The 17,403-nt window shown below is 64.4% G+C and overlaps 4 protein-coding genes across 4 annotated transcripts in view; 1 reads left to right on the top strand and 3 right to left on the bottom strand.

The window, feature by feature from the left end:
* Positions 1–1,202: 1,202 nt before the first annotated feature.
* On the bottom strand, positions 1,203–2,946 carry CHLRE_14g608600v5 (uncharacterized protein). Its single transcript, XM_043069929.1, has 4 exons — positions 2,842–2,946; positions 2,491–2,766; positions 2,238–2,383; positions 1,203–2,057 (listed from the first exon to the last, which is right to left on the bottom strand). Exons 1-4 carry the CDS (start codon positions 2,870–2,872, stop codon positions 1,884–1,886), a joined length of 627 nt encoding a protein of 208 aa, XP_042916602.1. The 5' UTR covers positions 2,873–2,946; the 3' UTR covers positions 1,203–1,883.
* A 2,718-nt stretch (positions 2,947–5,664) lies between these two features.
* Positions 5,665–8,556, bottom strand: CHLRE_14g608550v5 (uncharacterized protein). Its single transcript, XM_043069928.1, has 2 exons — positions 8,319–8,556; positions 5,665–8,166 (listed from the first exon to the last, which is right to left on the bottom strand). Exons 1-2 carry the CDS (start codon positions 8,454–8,456, stop codon positions 5,866–5,868), a joined length of 2,439 nt encoding a protein of 812 aa, XP_042916601.1. The 5' UTR covers positions 8,457–8,556; the 3' UTR covers positions 5,665–5,865.
* A 98-nt stretch (positions 8,557–8,654) lies between these two features.
* CHLRE_14g608500v5 (uncharacterized protein) lies at positions 8,655–12,286 on the bottom strand. Its single transcript, XM_043069927.1, has 6 exons — positions 11,985–12,286; positions 10,978–11,767; positions 10,211–10,691; positions 9,814–9,910; positions 9,511–9,568; positions 8,655–9,206 (listed from the first exon to the last, which is right to left on the bottom strand). Exons 1-6 carry the CDS (start codon positions 12,180–12,182, stop codon positions 8,977–8,979), a joined length of 1,854 nt encoding a protein of 617 aa, XP_042916600.1. The 5' UTR covers positions 12,183–12,286; the 3' UTR covers positions 8,655–8,976.
* A 150-nt stretch (positions 12,287–12,436) lies between these two features.
* Positions 12,437–17,403, top strand: part of CHLRE_14g608452v5 (uncharacterized protein) — a 12,556-nt gene continuing 7,589 nt past the window's right edge. The window contains exons 1-5 of the mRNA XM_043069926.1: positions 12,437–12,691; positions 12,941–13,133; positions 14,079–14,173; positions 14,426–14,698; positions 16,944–17,150. Coding sequence (XP_042916599.1) covers positions 12,557–12,691; positions 12,941–13,133; positions 14,079–14,173; positions 14,426–14,698; positions 16,944–17,150 — 903 coding nt within the window. The 5' untranslated portion in view covers positions 12,437–12,556. The remainder of the gene's footprint in view (positions 12,692–12,940; positions 13,134–14,078; positions 14,174–14,425; positions 14,699–16,943; positions 17,151–17,403) is intronic.

The raw sequence follows: 17,403 nt of genomic DNA, 5'->3' as shown, positions 1-17,403 counted from the left end.
CAACGGTGGCGCTCCTATCCGCACTGTCGCCAGCGAAACGATGCGCCCATCATCAATTGTTCTAATGCTATTGCTGACAGCGTCATTTGTTGAACCTGACGGACGGCCAGGGGCAGCCTTTAGTTGTTGTTTAAGCGCCCCAAGCCTACTTTTACGCTGTCTTCCACTCATCAAGGTTCTGTGTGTATTTTTGTTGTAACATTCTACGCGCATTAATTTCAACTAAGCGAAGGCAACGCTTAGGGAAGGTGTCACAGGATAGGCGTCGAATGAGGCAGCCTGCATCAATGCCATGTTGAATTCTAGCCGTCTGCGCGCGCATGGATAAACGTTGTCAGCCATTCCCAGACAGTTGATAAGGAGGAACAGTGCCTTGGCCGACAAAGGGTGCGGGTGGACGCGCAACAGCGCGGTCAACGCCATCCTCGCCTTGATTTCCTTCTTCCACCAAACACTCCCTGGGACCTCATGAGTGCGACTGTGTGTTTTGAGCGAAGGTACATCTGTTGCAGCCAGTGCCAGATGCTCTCCTGTGCGGCGACCAGGCTTTCAATTTGTTGCCACGCGCATCCACGCTCCTTACCGTCCGCGCGCCCCAGCAGCGGCTCTGAAGGTTGCTGCAAGTTTGCTTCTAGGATAAAGCAGCATGGCTCGAAGCTGGGCGGAGACTAGGAGACTGGCCTGTCCGGCGGCCTGGGCGGAGCCGGAATAACCGGCTCCGAGCATGCTCGGGGCAAGCAGTACCCACTGTTGCCGTCCTTGTGCATCCTGAACGCATCAGTGACTGACTGCAACTTAAATGTATCTTAAAAGCAATAGTTTTCCTGGTCCTGCGCGCCCAAACAGCCAGCGGGGCAGGGTGGAGCCGGAATAACCGGCTCCGAGCATGCTTGGGAGCGCTCGCGGCGACCACAGCTACTCCAGCCTCTACATTCGCTGGCACTGCAATAATAGACATAGCTCATAGCGTACGCTTTCGAGGCTATACGCAGCTGCGAGCGGAGCAATTCATTCATTTATGGAGACGAATACATGTCTTGCCTTTGTGGCAGGGGGCGCGCTGCGATATCTATTGTTGCTTCATAATAAGAATTGCTGTAGAGAGCGCTCTGGAATACAGCTGCATATCCATTGCCAGGGAAACGTACAATTGGCTGTAACCGGCGTATATTTACGCCTCAAGTATTCCGGGCCGACATTCGAGTAGCGTACATTTACATGAACGAACTTGCAAAGCACTGCACGCTCTTCTTCTTGTTCGCCGCGTGCGCAAAACGACATGTCCGGACATGACTATGCCTCCCCGCACACATCCTCTCCCCGCACACATCCTCTCCTCGATCGACACCCTCTACGCCTGTGCCTCCCCACTGCCCCATAAGAAAGCCTGCTCTCCTCCACAAACATCGGGTTATTTTTTAGTGTCATAATCATGATGTGTACCGGCATAGGTGGCCAGTCGCTTACTGAAGTACCAGTGGCCCGGGCCGGTGGGCCCTTATAACTCCTAGCTAACGACCATCAAACGGCCTATACCAAACTCATTCCAGTACTGTTCAGCGTCTCGGCCCAGGCAGCGCAGCAATTCGACATCGCCGAGCGCGGCACACGCATTTTTGATTCGATTGTCGGCTGGACCAAGCACGACATCCTGTGCGGTGACTCGCAGTTCTTCGACATGGCCTTTGTGTAGTCGCGTGTAGTCGCGTGTAGTCAAAGCTAGTAGCCATGAAGCTTCTGGCTTCGGTGCTAATATGCCCCTGCCATTCTTTGTCTTCACCGCCCGCCCCTGCTGGCGGGCGCAATAGGTGCTTGATTGCCATTGTGGAGCCACTAGCACCGAAGCCAGAAGCTTCATGGCTCCTAGCTTTGACTACACGCGACTACATAAAGGCCATGTCGAAGAACTGGGAGTCACTGCACAGGATGTCGTGCTTGGTCCAGACGACAATCGAATCAAAAATGCGTGTGCCGCGCGCGGCGATGTTGAATTGCTGCGCTGCCTGGGCCGAGACGCTGAACAGTACTGGAAACTGGCTCAGCAATGCCTGGCGTGCCTGCATGGGCAGAGAGATATAATGGGGTCGGGGGCACGTCGGGGCCTCTTGCGCATGAGCACGCGTGTGGCGGGTGAACCGCGCACGCACGCCAGCGGGCATGCTGGTGCCAACGTGCCTGCCACGCTGTGCTATGCCAGGCCCACCCTGCACCACCGGGCAGGCCAATGGCTGGCGCACCTGGCGCAACTGTGCAGCATTCTTGGTTGCGAAGCATGCGTCGGGACACATGGCGCACGGCGTCGCGCCTGCCTGCTGCAGTGCAATGCGGATAGCCTGGGGCGCGTTGGCGCCAATGCCGCCCGGCGCCGGTCCCGACAGCAGCACTGCATCACATCGCAAAGAAAAGAGCGCCCATAATTTAGGTCTACTGTCCAAGCCGGTGAACAAACACTCCCGGTGGCCAGTCCTGCACACTGGCCGCAACGCTCACCCTCGTCTTGCGGCCGCCTGAGCAATATCAGCAGCGGGTCGTCCGGATCATTGCGGGCCTCTGTCTGCAGCCACGTGGCGACGGCCAGCAGCTGCCAAAGGGAGCAGCAACGAAATGCTGGATGCAGCAGCAGGCTCGCCAGCTCCGCGACGATACGGAGGCTGAGGATGAGCCGCTCCAGGCCCGAGGCTCGCGCAAGGAAGCTTGCGACTGCGATTGCGACGGCCACGGCCCACGCGACCAGCGTGCGCGTTGCGCCAACGGCTGACATGGCCCCTGCGCGCAGCCATTCCTGGTGACGTTCTGATGTATAGGACAGCACATCAGAACGTGCAATACAACAGTATCTACCTGGGCCCTGTTCAGGCGTTACGCTATTCATCTCACGTCTGGGTGCCAGCTCGCCTTGCTTCTATATCAAATGCAAATGGCATAGAAGGTTGCGGTTTTGAAATCAGTGTGCTGCAATAATTTCTGATGGCACACATTATCAACAATGGCACTTCCCCGCGTGGGCCCGAGCCCAATCCCGCCCAATGCAGGCCAATATTGTTTTTCATTGGAATAGGCTCTTAGGGTTTGAGGGTTTAAAACCCTAAGGTAAATGGTAATAATCTGCCTAACGACGAAAGCTTTGCTGTCAGCCCTTTAAACGATTTAGTGAAGCGATATTTGCGCTTGGGCATCACTCGCTGTACACGTAAAGCCTTTTGAAACAGCCATCATGCGATCAGTATTAGCTGCAAGCGGCGCGCGCCTGGCAGGCTTGTTTTCAGGCTCGTTGCTGTTGTCCTCTTCCGCGACCTGCGCAAGCAGGCTTGCAGGGTCGGCGTACTCTACGGTGGATCATACAAGCCAAACCAGCACTAGTAAATCGGTTGCGTCGCCACGCCTGCTGGCCGACGAGGATGACTTCAACACGTTCGCGCGTTTCGGACCATCGCACCCATCGCCGTTTGCGCACGGCGATTCGCTTCTTCCCCAGCTGTGCGCTACCCCAAAGAAGAAGGTAGGATTCAAAGGCAGTGAGCAGGGCGGTCGAACGTTGGAAAAGAGGCCCAGGCGCAGAGGGCCAGGGAGACGGCGCGGGCGCTTCCACGCATGGTCTTTTGCGGCTCAAGGGCAATAAGTGGCCCCACCCGCCGGCGCCTTCAGCACTGCGCGGGATGCCAAAGAGCTGTCACTGCCTGCCGCCGCCGACCAGTTAGACCAGCCCCTGCATACTCGACTGGCCGCCGCCGTGCCCTCCCCTCGGGAATTAGCAGGTGGTCTCGGAGGCGCAGGTCGGACGCGGCGGCTGAGGCTGGAGGAGGAGCAGAAGGACGACAGGGAGAGGCGGAACGCGGAGGAGGCGGGTGGCGGGGGAGAGGAGGCAGGGCGCAGGAGGGAGCGTAGGGGATGAGGGACAGGGGTGTGAGGGAGGCGAGGAACCAGACAAGTGTTCCCCGGTCACGGGAAAAGGGGCTGAGCCCCTCCACAGTCTGAGGCCGAACAACCTCATCGCCCGGACATAGCCGGGGTCGGTTTCCACAGGCACATAGCCAAACCAGGTGCCTATCTAGCAGTCGCGATGCCACAGCAGAGCCAAACGCAGCCAGATGCAGCACAGTTGTCAACAGCCGCACTACTTGTCATGCCGCTACGCATGCCCTGCCAGCCCCACCGCGGACCGCTACCTAGACACCGCCAGCCGGCTCCTCAGCCTGCGCGCTTGCGCCGCTTCTTGGGCGGCGCTGCGCTCTCCTCCTCCACGTGGCCTTTCCCGCCCCCTCCGCTACCAAGATGTGCGCACGCACCCCCGCTGCTGCCGCCGCCGCCACCGCTGCCACCGCCGCCGCCGCCGCCAGTCTGCAGCGATGCAGGTCGCTTGTGCGCCAGCAGCATCAGGGAAGGCAGCAGCATCCAGTGTGCCCCAGCAGCATCCCCTGAGCAGCATCTCCACCAGCGCGTGCCGGATGTTGGTTGCGGAGTTGACGTTACGTCCCTGCACCGTCGGGAGGGTAGAGTGAGTGAGTCCCACTGAGCCCACGACTGAGCCGTCACCCAGCCGTCACCCAGCCATCACCCACTGAGCCCACGACTGAGCCCCACTGAGCCGTCACCCAGCCAGCCATCACCCACTGAGCCCCACTGAGCCCCACTGAGCCGCCACGTCTGTGTGGTGCTATCGCCTGGCCGGGCGCCCGGAGCGTGAGGAATGCGCGTCAGCAAACTTCCAGCCAGCCAGCAACTCGTCGGTACAGTAACTCCGGCGTTAGACCAGCCGCGCACTCTTACCCTGCCTCTGCCAATTGTTTGCCTTGTGTTGGGTATGGGAATTAGCTGCGCCCTAAGGGACTTTACCAACCTGCCTTGCCACTGTCCCATCACACACCATCGCCCAGCCAGCCGCCCGCCCACAAAGTGGACTCACCCACACCGTCCCGCAGTGGTTGCACACTTGGACTTGGTGAGCACGTGAGCCCCCCCATGGTACGACCGCCTGCAGGCAGCGCTGCCCGTCGCCGAGTAAGCGCCGCCCGCACTTCGCACACACCTGGGCAGGGAGGGGCCAGGAGTACAGTGTGAACCTTGCTGGCTACCCGGCTACCTGTACACGAGCCCCATCCTGTCCACCCGACCACTTGTCTACTCATTCCAACCTGTCTGCTCTCATCTTGCCTGCGATGTGTAGAACTCGTCCACGTACACCACCAGGTGCGCGTACTTGTCCACCAGCAGGCGGAGCAGTGCCCGGTTTGGGCCCCGCCCCAACCTGCTGATGCAACCGCCATAGCCAGTGTTGGCGTTGCCCCAGCCAACAATGACCTCGGACAGTCAGAAGGTTGGGGGCGAAGGCCAAAAAGGCCGGTTAGCTGGTGCAAGGGACCGCGGGCACGCTGGGGAGGGGGCCAGCACGGCGCCAGCGGTGCGGCGGATGCATAATTGGGGTTTTGGACATAGGTCCCGACATTGGTATGGACGCGTTGTTTAGCTAGGCAGCAGACTTTCTCAACAAGTTTTAGTGATTCTGCATCAGTTGACACGATGAATAGGCTTACTATGGCTTGCCACTTGGTTGATGGGGCCGTAGCCAATGTGTGCTGTCTGCGGTCCAGTAGATAGGTCGCCCATGCAGGCCGGGGAGTTGCGGTGAGTCGCAGGCCTTTCCATTTGCGGCTGCAAATATGTCAAATGGTCTCAGTGTTACATGTGTCAGCATGGGCCAGCGGGTCTGGTGCCCGTTGGCAGCCCAGCTTCATTCAGGTGGACATTCCGCCGTCGCCGTTCATCTCTTTTAGGCGCTGCACGCAATCTACGCTCGCTGGCTCATAACCAGGCAGCCCCCTGAACCCCCTGAACATCCTACATCCCCGCCCTACGCCGCCCCCTCCGTCAGTCCTCTGCCGCCGCCGCCAGCAGCTCCTGCACCCACGCCGCCTGGCCGCCCACCGCGTTCAGCGCCAGCCGCCCCAGCTGCCTGCCCGCCCCGCCGTCCACCGCCACGCCCGCCCGCGCCACCAGCCACCTCAGCGCCGCCAGGTCGGGCATGTGGGCGGCGGCGGCGCGGCGGCTGAAGCCCGCCTGCAGCTCCCGCGGCGGCGGCGCCAGGCCGGAGGCCAGCAGCCAGTCCGCGGCGGCCCAGTTGCCCACAGACAACACCTTGTCAAACGCCCGCTGGCTGAGAGGCTTGAGCCCGCCCGCCGCCGCCGCCTGCTCCGCCGCCCACTCCAGCGCCTCCACTCCGCCGCCGCGCGCCACCGCCTCCAGGTCCACCGCCGCCCCCCGCTCCGCCACCAGCCGCCGCAGCAGCGCCAAGTGCTGCCCCGCCGCCCCGCCGCCCCCCGCGCCGCCCCCCAACACCGCCACCAGCCGGAACACACGCGACCAGCAGCGCGGCTGCGGCAGCGGCACCTGGGCCCCTGGCCCCTGTGGGGGTTGCCGCTGGGGCGGCTGTGACGGCGCCTCGTGACGCCCTGCCTCCGCCGCCTGCTCACCACATCGCGCCTCCTGCTCCCCCTGCTCCCTCCCCTCCCCCTGCTCCCGCTCCTCCCCCTCCCCCTCCCGCTGCTCCTGCTCCCCCCGCACCCCCTCCTCCTCCTCCTGCTCCTCCATTAGGTCCAGCAGCCAGGCCACCGCGGGCCCGCCCCGGAAGCGCCACTCCGCACTCCAGTCGTTGACGGTACTGCAATCCAGCAGACCGAAATCCGCCGGATCCGCTCCCAGCAGGTGCTGAGTCACAGCCCCCATGGCGGCGGCGGAGGCGGCGCCGCCACGAGCTCGCAGAGCCGACAACACGCCCACACACCCGCTCCGCACCGCCGCCTGGGCCATGAGCTCCAGCGTCGTCCTCTGCCACTCCTCCAGCGCATGTGCAGCGTCTTCGAAGGCTGTAGCGGCTGTAGCGGCACCAGCGGCAGTAGCAGCCGGCGGCGGGCCGGGGGGCTGCGGCCAGCAGTAGTCCAGACACAGCTCGGCTGCTGCCACGTCACCCGCGTACACGGCCGCCAGCCCGGCGGTGTGCGGCAGGCCCAGTCCACGTGCGGCCAGGTACTGCAGGCGTGTCAGGTAGGTGGTGCCGGGGGTGGGGCTGGGCTTGGGGGCGGGGGTGGTGTCGGGCGAGGGGCTGGCCTGCTTTGAGGTCTGCGCGTGTGAGCGCGAGTGTATGTGCGTGTGCGGGCGCTGGCGCTGGAGCTGGAGCTGGTGCGACGAGGCCGCGGCGGCCAGCATGAGGTGCCTCTGCACCAGCCGGCCGGTGTGGGGGTCGCTCAGCAACAGGCCGCCGGGCTGACACGCCGCCCAGCCCGCCAGCCGCTCCGGCCCCCACGTGCGCAGCAGCCACTCGCACTTGGCCGCCCAGTCGGGTGTGGGACTCATGGCCGCCGCCACCAGCAGCTGCTGCGCCGCCGGGCCGAGCGCCCCGCCGCACAGCCGGCCGCAGGGCCTGTAGCCCCACCCGCCCCAGAACACCTGCAACACCGCCAGCGGGCAGCCGTAGCAGATGCTGGGCAGTAGCGCCAGCCGCCGTTCAGCAGTCGCGTCAGTCAGGCTGCTGGTGGTGCTGGTGGTGCTGCTGCTGCTGCGGCTGCTGCTCTCCACCAGCAGTTCTATGTCCCCCACCTCCGCCGCGCCTGTGGCGATGTGGCAGTTGCTGACGGTCTGGTTGCCCGCCTCCGCCTGCTGCCGCACCCAGGCCAGGACGACGCCTGCGTTGCCGCCGCGGGACGCCGCCCGGGTGAGCAGGTCGGTGTCGCAGCACAGCGGCAGCAGCGTGTGCGGCCGCCGGCCGGGACGCAGCCTGCACTCCACCTCCTGCACCCAGTGGCACACGTGCAGGTGGCCGTAGCGCGCCGCCGCCTCCAGCACCGCAGCAGCCGACCAGTCGCACCCCGCGGCCAGCAGCGCCTCGCAGGCGGCCAGGTCGCCGGCAGCGGCGGCCGCCGCCAGCACGTCCGCCGTCACCACCGCGCCGCACTGCGCCAGCGCCGCCGCCAGACTGGGCGGGTGGCGGCTGGAGGCGGCCAGGCACAGCAGCAGCTGGCGCTGCCGGCGGCTGAGGCGGCGCCAGGGCTCGGGGCGGCCCCAGTGGCGTGCGAACTCGTGTCCGGGCCAGGGCAGGTCGGCGAGGGGCGCTTGCGGCCAGGACACGTCGGTGCGCTGCCACGTCAGCAGCACCAGGCGGTGGCCCCGCAGGCACTGTGTGTGGTGGAATGGGGGAGGGGGGGGGGAGCACGCGGTGGAAGTGGTGATGGAAGGAGGGAAAGGTCGGCGAGGGGCAAGCAGTCAAGTTTCGTGGACAGGCGCATTGTTCCCCATAAACATTCCTCACTTAAGTGTCACCGACGCACTTGTGCAATGGTGGTGCAAGTGAGCTTCAGCGAGGTCGCCACATCGTTCAGATGCAGCACAGGAGAGTCCGCGATGTAACGGATGAGGTCCGGCGTGAGCTTTAGGAAACGAGAATGACTCGCGGCTTCATCATTCATGTTCATTATGTGCAAGGGGTGGCGTCTTGAAAGTGATGCCTGCTAATGGGCAGAATGCTGGGGCCGTGTCCTTTCTACAACAGCGTTTTACGCAGCTTACGAATGCAATGCAGGTACTATTTTACGCAATGAAGCATTATAGTACACGTGCGGGGCCCGATTGTATGGACGAAGTCGAAGGTTTGCCGGTGGGCCCCGAGGGCCGGAATCCGATCGGGATCCACCTGGGCCCACCGCCCCAGCTGACTGTGTCCACCGCATTCGGCATGTCCCTGCGCCGACCTCCAAACTCTTAAGAAAGGCCCTTAGCCCTGACCCTGTGCCGTGCACGCCGCAGGGACCTCGTGGCAGGCCTCCTGGTCCCCGCGTCCACTCGACTTCCATACACGCACACGGCGCCTGCCCACACGTACTCGCCCTCTCCGCACACCGCTTCCCACAAGCCCACAACTGGCATCAGCCCGCCAGTAATCTCCTGTCCCCACCTCTGTCCCCCACTGCCCCCATCGCTCCACTCCCGCTACCTCCCGCTCAGCCTCAGCTCCTCCTCCACGTGGCACTGCTCCTCGCCCACCAGCGCCACCCACTCCTCCGCCACCTGCACAACCGCCCCCGCTTCCGCCTCCGAGCCGCCGCCGCCACTGCCGCCGCCGCCACCGCAGTTGGCAGCGCACGTGAAGACGGCCACCGTGGCAAAGTCCCAGTTGGCAGCGGCGTTGATGGCGGCTGCGTGCGCCGCCAGCTGCTCGCCTGCAGCAGCAGCAGCAGAGGGGGAGCAGGGGGGGGGAGCAAACAGCAGTAGCAGCAGCGGCAGTCGACGTACGTCACAGGCAGCAGGGGCAGCAGCCTGGCTGCGAGGTCGTTGACACATACCGGCATGTGGTCAAGTCCCAACAGTCCCAACACAAATCAGTGCGTGTCAGTGCAGTGTCAGTGCGTGTGCCCTCCACCTCTAGCCCCGCGCTGCCCCACCGTAGGCCCGCCCAACGCGCCGACCCCCTGCCCACACGCGGCCCATTCCGCCACTCCCTCTCACAGCCCCACACCCACCCACCTGTGAGCCAGCCTCCCGCCGCGCAGTCCAACACCATTGCCATCAGCGGCGCCAACACCTGTGGCGCGAGTGTGGGGGTGGCGGCAAATGGGGGTTTGATGATCACGGGAGGTGTTGGTGAGAAGCCGCCGGCACGCCGGATGCCTCACTCCCACCCCACTCCCACCCCTGCCAACCCTGCCACCACTGCCCCAAACTCCCACTCCCACCATCACCACTGCCACCACTGCCACCACTGCCACCACCGCCACCACTGCCACCACCGCCACCACTGCCACCACTGCCACCACTACCCCGCCGCACCTGCAGCTCGAACACGCGGGGCCCGCCGCAGTATGTGCAGGCCGGCGGCGCGGGCTGCTCGCGACCCGGCCACAGCACCTCGCCACGCCGGGCGTACCTGTGTGTGTGTGTGCGTGTGTGTGTGTGTGTGTGTGTGTGTGTGTGTGTGTGTGTGTGTGTGTGTGTGTGTGTGTGTGTGTGTGTGTGTGTGCACGGAGGCAGGGGAGGCAGGGGAGGCAGGAGGTCAAGAGGGTGGGCGGTAGGAGGTCAGGGGGGCGGGCGGTAGGAGGTCAGGAGCGAGGCCGGGCCGGGCACGTCAAAGTGACAAGTCGCCAGTACGACAGACAGCTGCATCTCCCTTACCTCCTCCCCTACCCCACTCCTTCTCGCTCCCTCCAAGCCCCCACTCCCACCCTACCGCGCACACTGGTCGGGCCGCCTGGCCAGCCGCGCCGCGAACTTGAGGTACGGCCCCGCCACACCTCGCACGTGGTCCTCCTCGTACTCCTCCCCCGCCCAGCTCTCAACCGCCTCGGAGCCAGCCTCGCTGCCGCCGCCGTCGCCCACACCCCCGCCTCCATCACCAACACTGTCTTCGTCCTCTGAGCCGGAGTCACCGCCACCGTCACCGCCTGCGGCTCCGGCACCTGCACCAGCACCGGTCCGGCCCGCACCCGCCCGCTGCCTGCCGTGCGGCCGAGCGGCGGCCGCGGCGGCCGCTGACCCCGGCTGCCCCCGCGCCCCCGGCCCGCTGCCTGCCGCGCCTGCCCCCGGCGTGGATGTGGAGGGGCCCGCCCCTGCCGCCCCTGCCGCCGCCCGCTGCTGCTGCTGCTCCTGCTGCTGCTGGTACTCCGCCAAAAGCCGTTGTACGTGGGGGTCTCGCTCCGCGGGGCGGGCGGCTGCAACAGAGCGCAGTGGGTGTGCGGTGCGCTGCAATCAGGCTCGAGTGTCAATCCAGATCCAGAGCGCGCTTCGGCTTTACAATTACCATACTTCGCCCCAACCTTGCGCCCGCAGTCGTTCACAAACAATGAACCGCCAGCCCGTAAACGCACGCCACACCCACACATATGCGCACGCATACACGCATACACACATACACACATAAGTATGGTTCCGTTTGTTTTTGTTCCACACACACACACACACACACACACACACACACACACACAACCACACACGCACCTGCCGGCTCCTCCGCCGCCAGCAAGTGGAACTCAGGCAGCGGCGGCCCCAGGCAGCACCCCGCAGCCCCCAGGCAGCAGCTGGGCACACCCGCGCCCGAGCCGCCGCCCTCCCTGCCCGACACCGCCGCCGCTTCCGCCTTGCCGGCTCGTTGCTTGTGGTGCTGGTGCGGCTGCGCCTCCGCCTGCCGCTCCGCAGCCGCCTCCAGCGCGTCGCCAAGGTCGCCGAAATCCAGCGCCGCGCCCCCTGCTGCTACTGCTGCTGCGGCCCCGCCTGCTGCTGCCGCACCAGCTGCCCCTGTGTCCTCTCCACCGAATCCGAAGCCGGCAGCGGCGCCAAAGCCGTCCGCGGCCCCGAACTCGGCCCCCTCCCCGAACCCGAACCCGCCATCGCCAAAGCCGGGTGCCGCGCCGAACGCATCCGCCGCCGCGCCGTCAGCGGCCCCGAAGCCACCCATAAAGGGGTCGGCGGCTGCCGCTGGCTGCGGCGGCTGCGGCTGGTGACCGCCGGCTGAGCTGGTGGGCGCCGCAGCCGGGCCCGGGGCCGACAGCTGCTGCTGGTGCTGCTGCTGGTGCTGCTGCTGCTGGTGCTGCTGCTGCTGTGGCGGCGGCGGCGGCGGCAGCTGCACCCGGAAGGCGCGCCAGCTGCCGGGGGCGGCGCCGCAGCCGGGCTGGCAGCAGCCCAGCAGCAGCAGCACACGCTCGTCACACGCGGCGGCGGCGGCGGCAGTAGCAGGCGCAGGAGCAGTAGCAGGGGCAGGGGCCGCCTCCGCGGCTAGGGGGGCATACGCCTGCCGGCAGTGGGTTAGGGTGCTTCAACAATGGGGGGTCTAGGGGGTTGCCGTGCGTGTGCGTGTGTGTGTATGTGGATGGGTTCACGGGGGCTTTGGTGTGTCGGCAGCCAGCTGGCTGCCGATAACTCTGGCGTGTCCAGGATCCAGGCGTGTTCCTCACTGCTGCGACAGGAGCTCCCAACCAACCAGCCATCCCAGCCCCTCCCTCGCCTACCTGCAGCACCAGCGACAGCGGCTTGCTGCACACGCCGCAGCGGGCGGCGCAGCCCCAGTCGACTGCATCACCCAAGGGGCCGGCTGGCACCCACGCCGCGCCGCCGACCTTGGTCAGATAATGGGTGCGCTCCTCGTCCGGTGTCAGCAAGTCGCCCGCAACGCCGAGCACGAGTTGGGCTGAGATAGGTGGTGGCATTTGGTCGCGAGGGAGGAAGCGCTCGACCGAAGAGGAAGCGACGCAGCGCGGCAAAACTTGTTCATGCGTGAGATAGAGTTATTTATGTGAGCGTATATATTTGGTTAGCAGTTATTGCCGCAATAGAATGATTTTGAGGACTATGCGGGCGCAAAACAACGATTGTGGGCGCGATCAAGGAGCGGTGAGAACGGGGATACAAAAATTACTTACCAGGATGTCTTCATCTGGTTTGTGTTGAGCATTTTATCCGTCCTTCACAGCCAACGGATCGTGTTCAGCATGAAACTTCCGGCATAACGTGAAATGCTCCGCAAGTAATTTAGGTAGCTTTTATGATGATATATTTCGATGTGACATAGACGCTAGGTACCATGGGTGCAAAACGGAGCGCGGGCGACGACGACGAGCGCCAGACTGGCTGCCCGCACGCCCGCGCATGCGAGCTAAAAGCCACCGACTACGGGAATCTGCTCTTGCAGCATGATTTGTCAAAGCAGGCCGGACAGGTTGGTGTTAGACCGACCGCAAACGACTGTCCCCTGTCGTGTGTGTTTGTGCGTCTGGCTCTGAAGAGCCCCGTGCTGTCTCCCGCCGTCCGGCTCCCCGCCGGCTGCGGCGCTTTGCTATCGAGCGCCCATATACTCACATGCTCACATGCTCGCTGCGTCTGCCAAGTCACTGCGCCCCATTGGCGACGTCGTGACGACAAGTATACATACGCGCGCGCCACGACGCCTTGTTGCTCTCACGCGCAGGCCGTGGGCCCCGACGGCGCGTCAGGCGGCGGTGGCGGCGGCGGCGGCCCGCACGGCGCCTCCCACGCCTGCTGCGCCTGCGGGCAGCTGGTGTCGGCCTGCCCGCACATGCCCGCGCTGCCGGGGGCTGGGGGCGGCGGCCTGGGCGGCGGCGGCGGTGGCGTGGCGGCGCTGAGTGGCTGCGGCGCGTGCGGTGGGTGCAGTGGCCGTGGCGCACTGGTGGTGGTGGGGGGGGGGCTTTGGGGGAGGTCTGTATGCCCGAGCCCAATGGGGGGATGCTAGGAGAGGGTCACGAGTGCACTTCGGTGGTAGTGGCGGTGGTGGCGGTGGAGGGGTCAGGGTTTGGGCCTGGCGGAATGCCAAGCGGCAGACACTGAAGGCTGGGGGCTGTTTTGAACTACTGCTTCCAAGGGCTGTGTGCTGTGAGCTGGGGCAGTCGGGCAGTCGGGCAGACGGGCGGGCGGGCGGGCGGGGCTGTGCGTAGCGGTGCAGCAGCTGGTGGCGTTGGTCAAGGAGTGGTGAGGTCGGGGAGGGCGGCCGATGAGGTGAGCTGGCGGGGCGGAGCACACGACCACTGGGCCCCGACAAAACACACACACACACACACACACACACACACACACACACACACACACACACACACACACACACACTGTCGCACGCCGCCCCTCTTCACCGTTGCCATTTTGCATGCCCGTGACACTTCTGTGCTGCCGCCCTATGCTTTTACTTCTCTCTCTCGCTTATAGGTAAGACTGGCTATGGACTGTGGACGAGACGTCGGGGATAGGCGTGCCCGGTAAACGTTGTAGCGCGTCGCCGACGCGGAGCATGGCAGCGCATGCGGGCGCACCTCGGAGACGAGGCTGAATGCCAAACGCCCGGGTAGGGGGTTCCAGGCAACGAATGCGGGTGAGTATACTCAAGGTGACAACTGGGGCAACATCGACAAACGCGGAGCTCGGTAACCGGCGTCGGTATTTGTTGGTAACTGCGCGCGCGTGTCTGGCGGAATTTTGTTCCGTTTGATTCTTTGTTTAACACACACACACACTGTCTTTGCGCAACGTTTTCCTTGTGCTCTTTAACACACACACATACACACACTCTCTCTCTGACTTCCCCACCTGCCTCTCAGGCTGTGCGCTGTTGCTAGACGTGCCGCGGCGGGAGCTGTACTGCGCCGCGTGCGGCGACTTCGTGTACTGCCCGCACTTTGACAGCGGCAGACAGGTGCGGGGGAGGAAAGGGGGGAAGAGGAAGGGGGAGGAAAGGGGAGGAAGGGGGCCAGCACTCGCTGAGGGGGACAGGAGAGGTAGCGGAAGAGAGATGTGGCTATGTTCGAGGGGACTGCACACTCGGACGGTGCAGCACGTGTATGGTACCCTGCACAGCCCCGCCCATCCTGCCCTGCTGCCCGCTTTACTCAAGCAACTTGCCATCCTAAGCGCATCCCACCCTCCATCTTCCCAACCCGCACCTCAGCTGGCACACGTGGTGGGCGCCTACCTGGGCCGCGGCCTCGCCCCCGCACTGCCGCCGCACGACCCCGCACACGACGTGCGCAGCAAGCGGGCCCGCGCCGCCGCAGACACCGGGCTGTCGGCGCTGAGGCAGCAGCTGGCGGCGGCGGCGGCGGTGGCAGGCGGGGGAGGAGGAGGAGGCGGAGCAGGCGGGGGAGGAGGAGGAGGCGGAGCAGGAGGAGGAGGCGGAGGAGGCGGAGCAGGAGGAGCAGGCGGCGGGGGGCAGGCGCACGGGGTGAGGTCGAGGGCGGGGGCCTGGGGCACGTGGGCCTGGTGCGGGGTGGAGCGGAGCGGCGGGTCGTGCGGGAGGCAGTGGTGTTGCGGTGAGGGGGCGGCCGCGAGGGCCGGCCATGGTGTGCATGTGTGTGTGTGTGCCGCAGTGCCCCAGTGGTACTGGCATGTCGGCCGCATGCGCCGCCCTTCCCTGCAACCCAACACCATAGTTCCTCCCTTCCCTCTCACCCCCACACCTCACCCCTCACCCCCTCCCCCGCCGTTGTTGGTTGTCGGGGCTTTGCGTGTGTGTCTGCGTGAGTGTGTGTGCGTGTGCTCCGGGCATCGTGTGGACCCCATTGCGTTTTTGGGCTGCCCTTGCTTTTATGCTTGTTCGCGTCGTCGTGCCGTTTTTTTACGTTTTTTACTTTGGCTCTCACTACTACTCGCATTGCACGTTTGCTTGTATGTCTGTGCCGCCTGTTTGCCGTTTGAGTCCGCCACGCCTTACTGCCGCTCGCCCATTTCCTGTGTGTGCTTCCCCCTGCGCGCGCGGCTCTGGCGTGGCTTGCATTGCTGAGCGATTAGGTGAGTTCGCGGGGTCCCGGTTTCGCGCCGCAGCAGCTAAGCTAGCCACCTAGACGCATGCACTCAGCTTCTTTACCAACGAGCCTTACTTATCACCACTACTACTCCAGACTACTTGCTTTCAATAGGAACTTAGTATTTTAGCATTAGCCGCCACGGAAACACGGGGGAACCAGCAGCCTGCCGCTGGCGAAACAACGGTATGGAATGCGTCGCGTGTGCCCGCTGTACCTCTGGACGTCGGCACTTCACTTCATATTTGATACACACCATCCCATGGATGGCTACCCCCCCGTTTGGGCCGCTGGCTTCGTCGCATTATACGCCTGGGCAGCGCCCCACATTACCGCTTTGCCGGTCAATGCTCAGTGCTCTATTGTCGTGGCCCCTGGGAGAGCACTGGGAGCGTAGCGGCTCGGTTACAGTGGCGCTAATATCGGGCGCGGATGCAAGGGAGGGTTCGGGAGTTCACGGGCCCGCGCTCACCCCTTGCTCACCCGAGGGGTACGCGACGCCCCCGGGCTCTCGTCGACCACCCGCTAAGTAGCTGCCGGCTTACGGCGGCTGGGGTGGCGGTTCCCATTGGCTGTGGGGCGTCAGGCTTGACCGCCACACCGCCCCGCATGCAGCCTTTGGGTTCACTCGACCCACTGCAGCGCCGCTGACTACCACGTCGTCTGAGCTTCGTACGTGTCATCGGTCTACGCCATTGCAGCCGGGTTTGGGCAAACGACACATCCTTAGATTGCGCCGTGTCCTCGAAGTCAGCCAAACTCATGCGTATAGGACAGCCAGCGCTCCGTTTGCCTTATACCTTAATTCACCTACTACTTCCTATCACCTCCTCACCTTTTACCATCACTCACTGACCGCTCGCACCCGTTTTTTAGCTTACAGTGCTTTGCGACGATGGTGGCATGCCCGTGTTTGTTGGCCGCGGGGCCCCCTTGATCCCTCGCCGCTGTGTCCGCTCACGAGTGCATCTGGGAGTTGCCTCGTGGGTTGGCGCGGTGGTGGGAGCTCATCCGAGCCCCGCCGCGCCCCCTAACCTTTCCTCCCCCGCCGTTGTTGGTTGTCGGGGCTTTGCGTGTGTGTCTGCGTGAGTGTGTGTGCGTGTGCTCCGGGCATCGTGTGGACCCCATTGCGTTTTTGGGCTGCCCTTGCTTTTATGCTTGTTCGCGTCGTCGTGCCGTTTTTTACGTTTTTTACTTTGGCTCTCACTACTACTCGCATTGCACGTTTGCTTGTATGTCTGTGCCGCCTGTTTGCCGTTTGAGTCCGCCACGCCTTACTGCCGCTCGCCCATTTCCTGTGTGTGCTTCCCCCTGCGCGCGCGGCTCTGGCGTGGCTTGCATTGCTGAGCGATTAGGTGAGTTCGCGGGGTCCCGGTTTCGCGCCGCAGCAGCTAAGCTAGCCACCTAGACGCATGCACTCAGCTTCTTTACCAACGAGCCTTACTTATCACCACTACTACTCCAGACTACTTGCTTTCAATAGGAACTTAGTATTTTAGCATTAGCCGCCACGGAAACACGGGGGAACCAGCAGCCTGCCGCTGGCGAAACAACGGTATGGAATGCGTCGCGTGTGCCCGCTGTACCTCTGGACGTCGGCACTTCACTTCATATTTGATACACACCATCCCATGGATGGCTACCCCCCCCCACACACACACACAGGCGCCCGGAGCGCTGCTGCTGGCTCCAAGCTACGGCGGCGGCGGTGGTGGCGGCGGCGGCAGTGCGGGGCCCGTCCACCCCCACCACCACCCGCCTGTGCCGCCGCCGCCTGCTGCCCTGCCTGCCCTCCCCTCTGACGGCTTCCCCGCCGGCCTGCGCGGTCTGAACAACCTGGGCAACACCTGCTTCATGAACGCAGTGCTGCAGGTGGGGAGGTGGGGCGGGCGGGAGGTGGGGCGGTGGGGTGGCAAGAGTGTTTGGACAAGCGGTATAAGATGGGGTGTGGGGTGTGACATGAGTATCAAATGCCGGCGTCCAGCAGGAACAGCAGGGACATACCGGGGGGAGAGATTGGGGGGGAAGGTGAGGGGGAGGTGGTGGGAGGAGGCGTTCCAGCATTGGGGGATGAGGGGTGGGGGGGTGGGGGGGAGGGTTGTGCGCGTTGTTGGTTTGGGTTCGG

This window comes from Chlamydomonas reinhardtii, chromosome 14 (assembly GCF_000002595.2).
Source record: "Chlamydomonas reinhardtii strain CC-503 cw92 mt+ chromosome 14, whole genome shotgun sequence".
NCBI classification, from domain to species: domain Eukaryota; kingdom Viridiplantae; phylum Chlorophyta; class Chlorophyceae; order Chlamydomonadales; family Chlamydomonadaceae; genus Chlamydomonas; species Chlamydomonas reinhardtii.
This window is presented reverse-complemented; position numbering and strand designations above follow the sequence as displayed.

Excerpts from the sequence above, each read along its gene's own strand:
- CHLRE_14g608500v5 (XM_043069927.1), bottom strand. The coding sequence starts at position 12,182 with ATGCCACCACCTATCTCAGCCCAACTCGTGCTCGGCGTTGCGGGCGAC. Across the intron at positions 9,569-9,813 it reads CCCGCGTGTTCGAGCTGCAG|GTGTTGGCGCCGCTGATGGC; the intron begins GTGCGGCGGGGT and ends CTCGCGCCACAG. Across the intron at positions 9,207-9,510 it reads GGCGGGAGGCTGGCTCACAG|GCGAGCAGCTGGCGGCGCAC; the intron begins GTGGGTGGGTGT and ends CTGCTGCTGCAG.
- CHLRE_14g608550v5 (XM_043069928.1), bottom strand. The coding sequence starts at position 8,456 with ATGAATGATGAAGCCGCGAGTCATTCTCGTTTCCTAAAGCTCACGCCG. Across the intron at positions 8,167-8,318 it reads CTTGCACCACCATTGCACAA|TGCCTGCGGGGCCACCGCCT; the intron begins GTGCGTCGGTGA and ends CACCACACACAG.
- CHLRE_14g608600v5 (XM_043069929.1), bottom strand. The coding sequence starts at position 2,872 with ATGAATAGCGTAACGCCTGAACAGGGCCCAG. Across the intron at positions 2,767-2,841 it reads AACGCCTGAACAGGGCCCAG|GGGCCATGTCAGCCGTTGGC; the intron begins GTAGATACTGTT and ends GGCTGCGCGCAG. Across the intron at positions 2,058-2,237 it reads ATGCTGCACAGTTGCGCCAG|GCACGCCAGGCATTGCTGAG; the intron begins GTGCGCCAGCCA and ends CTGCCCATGCAG.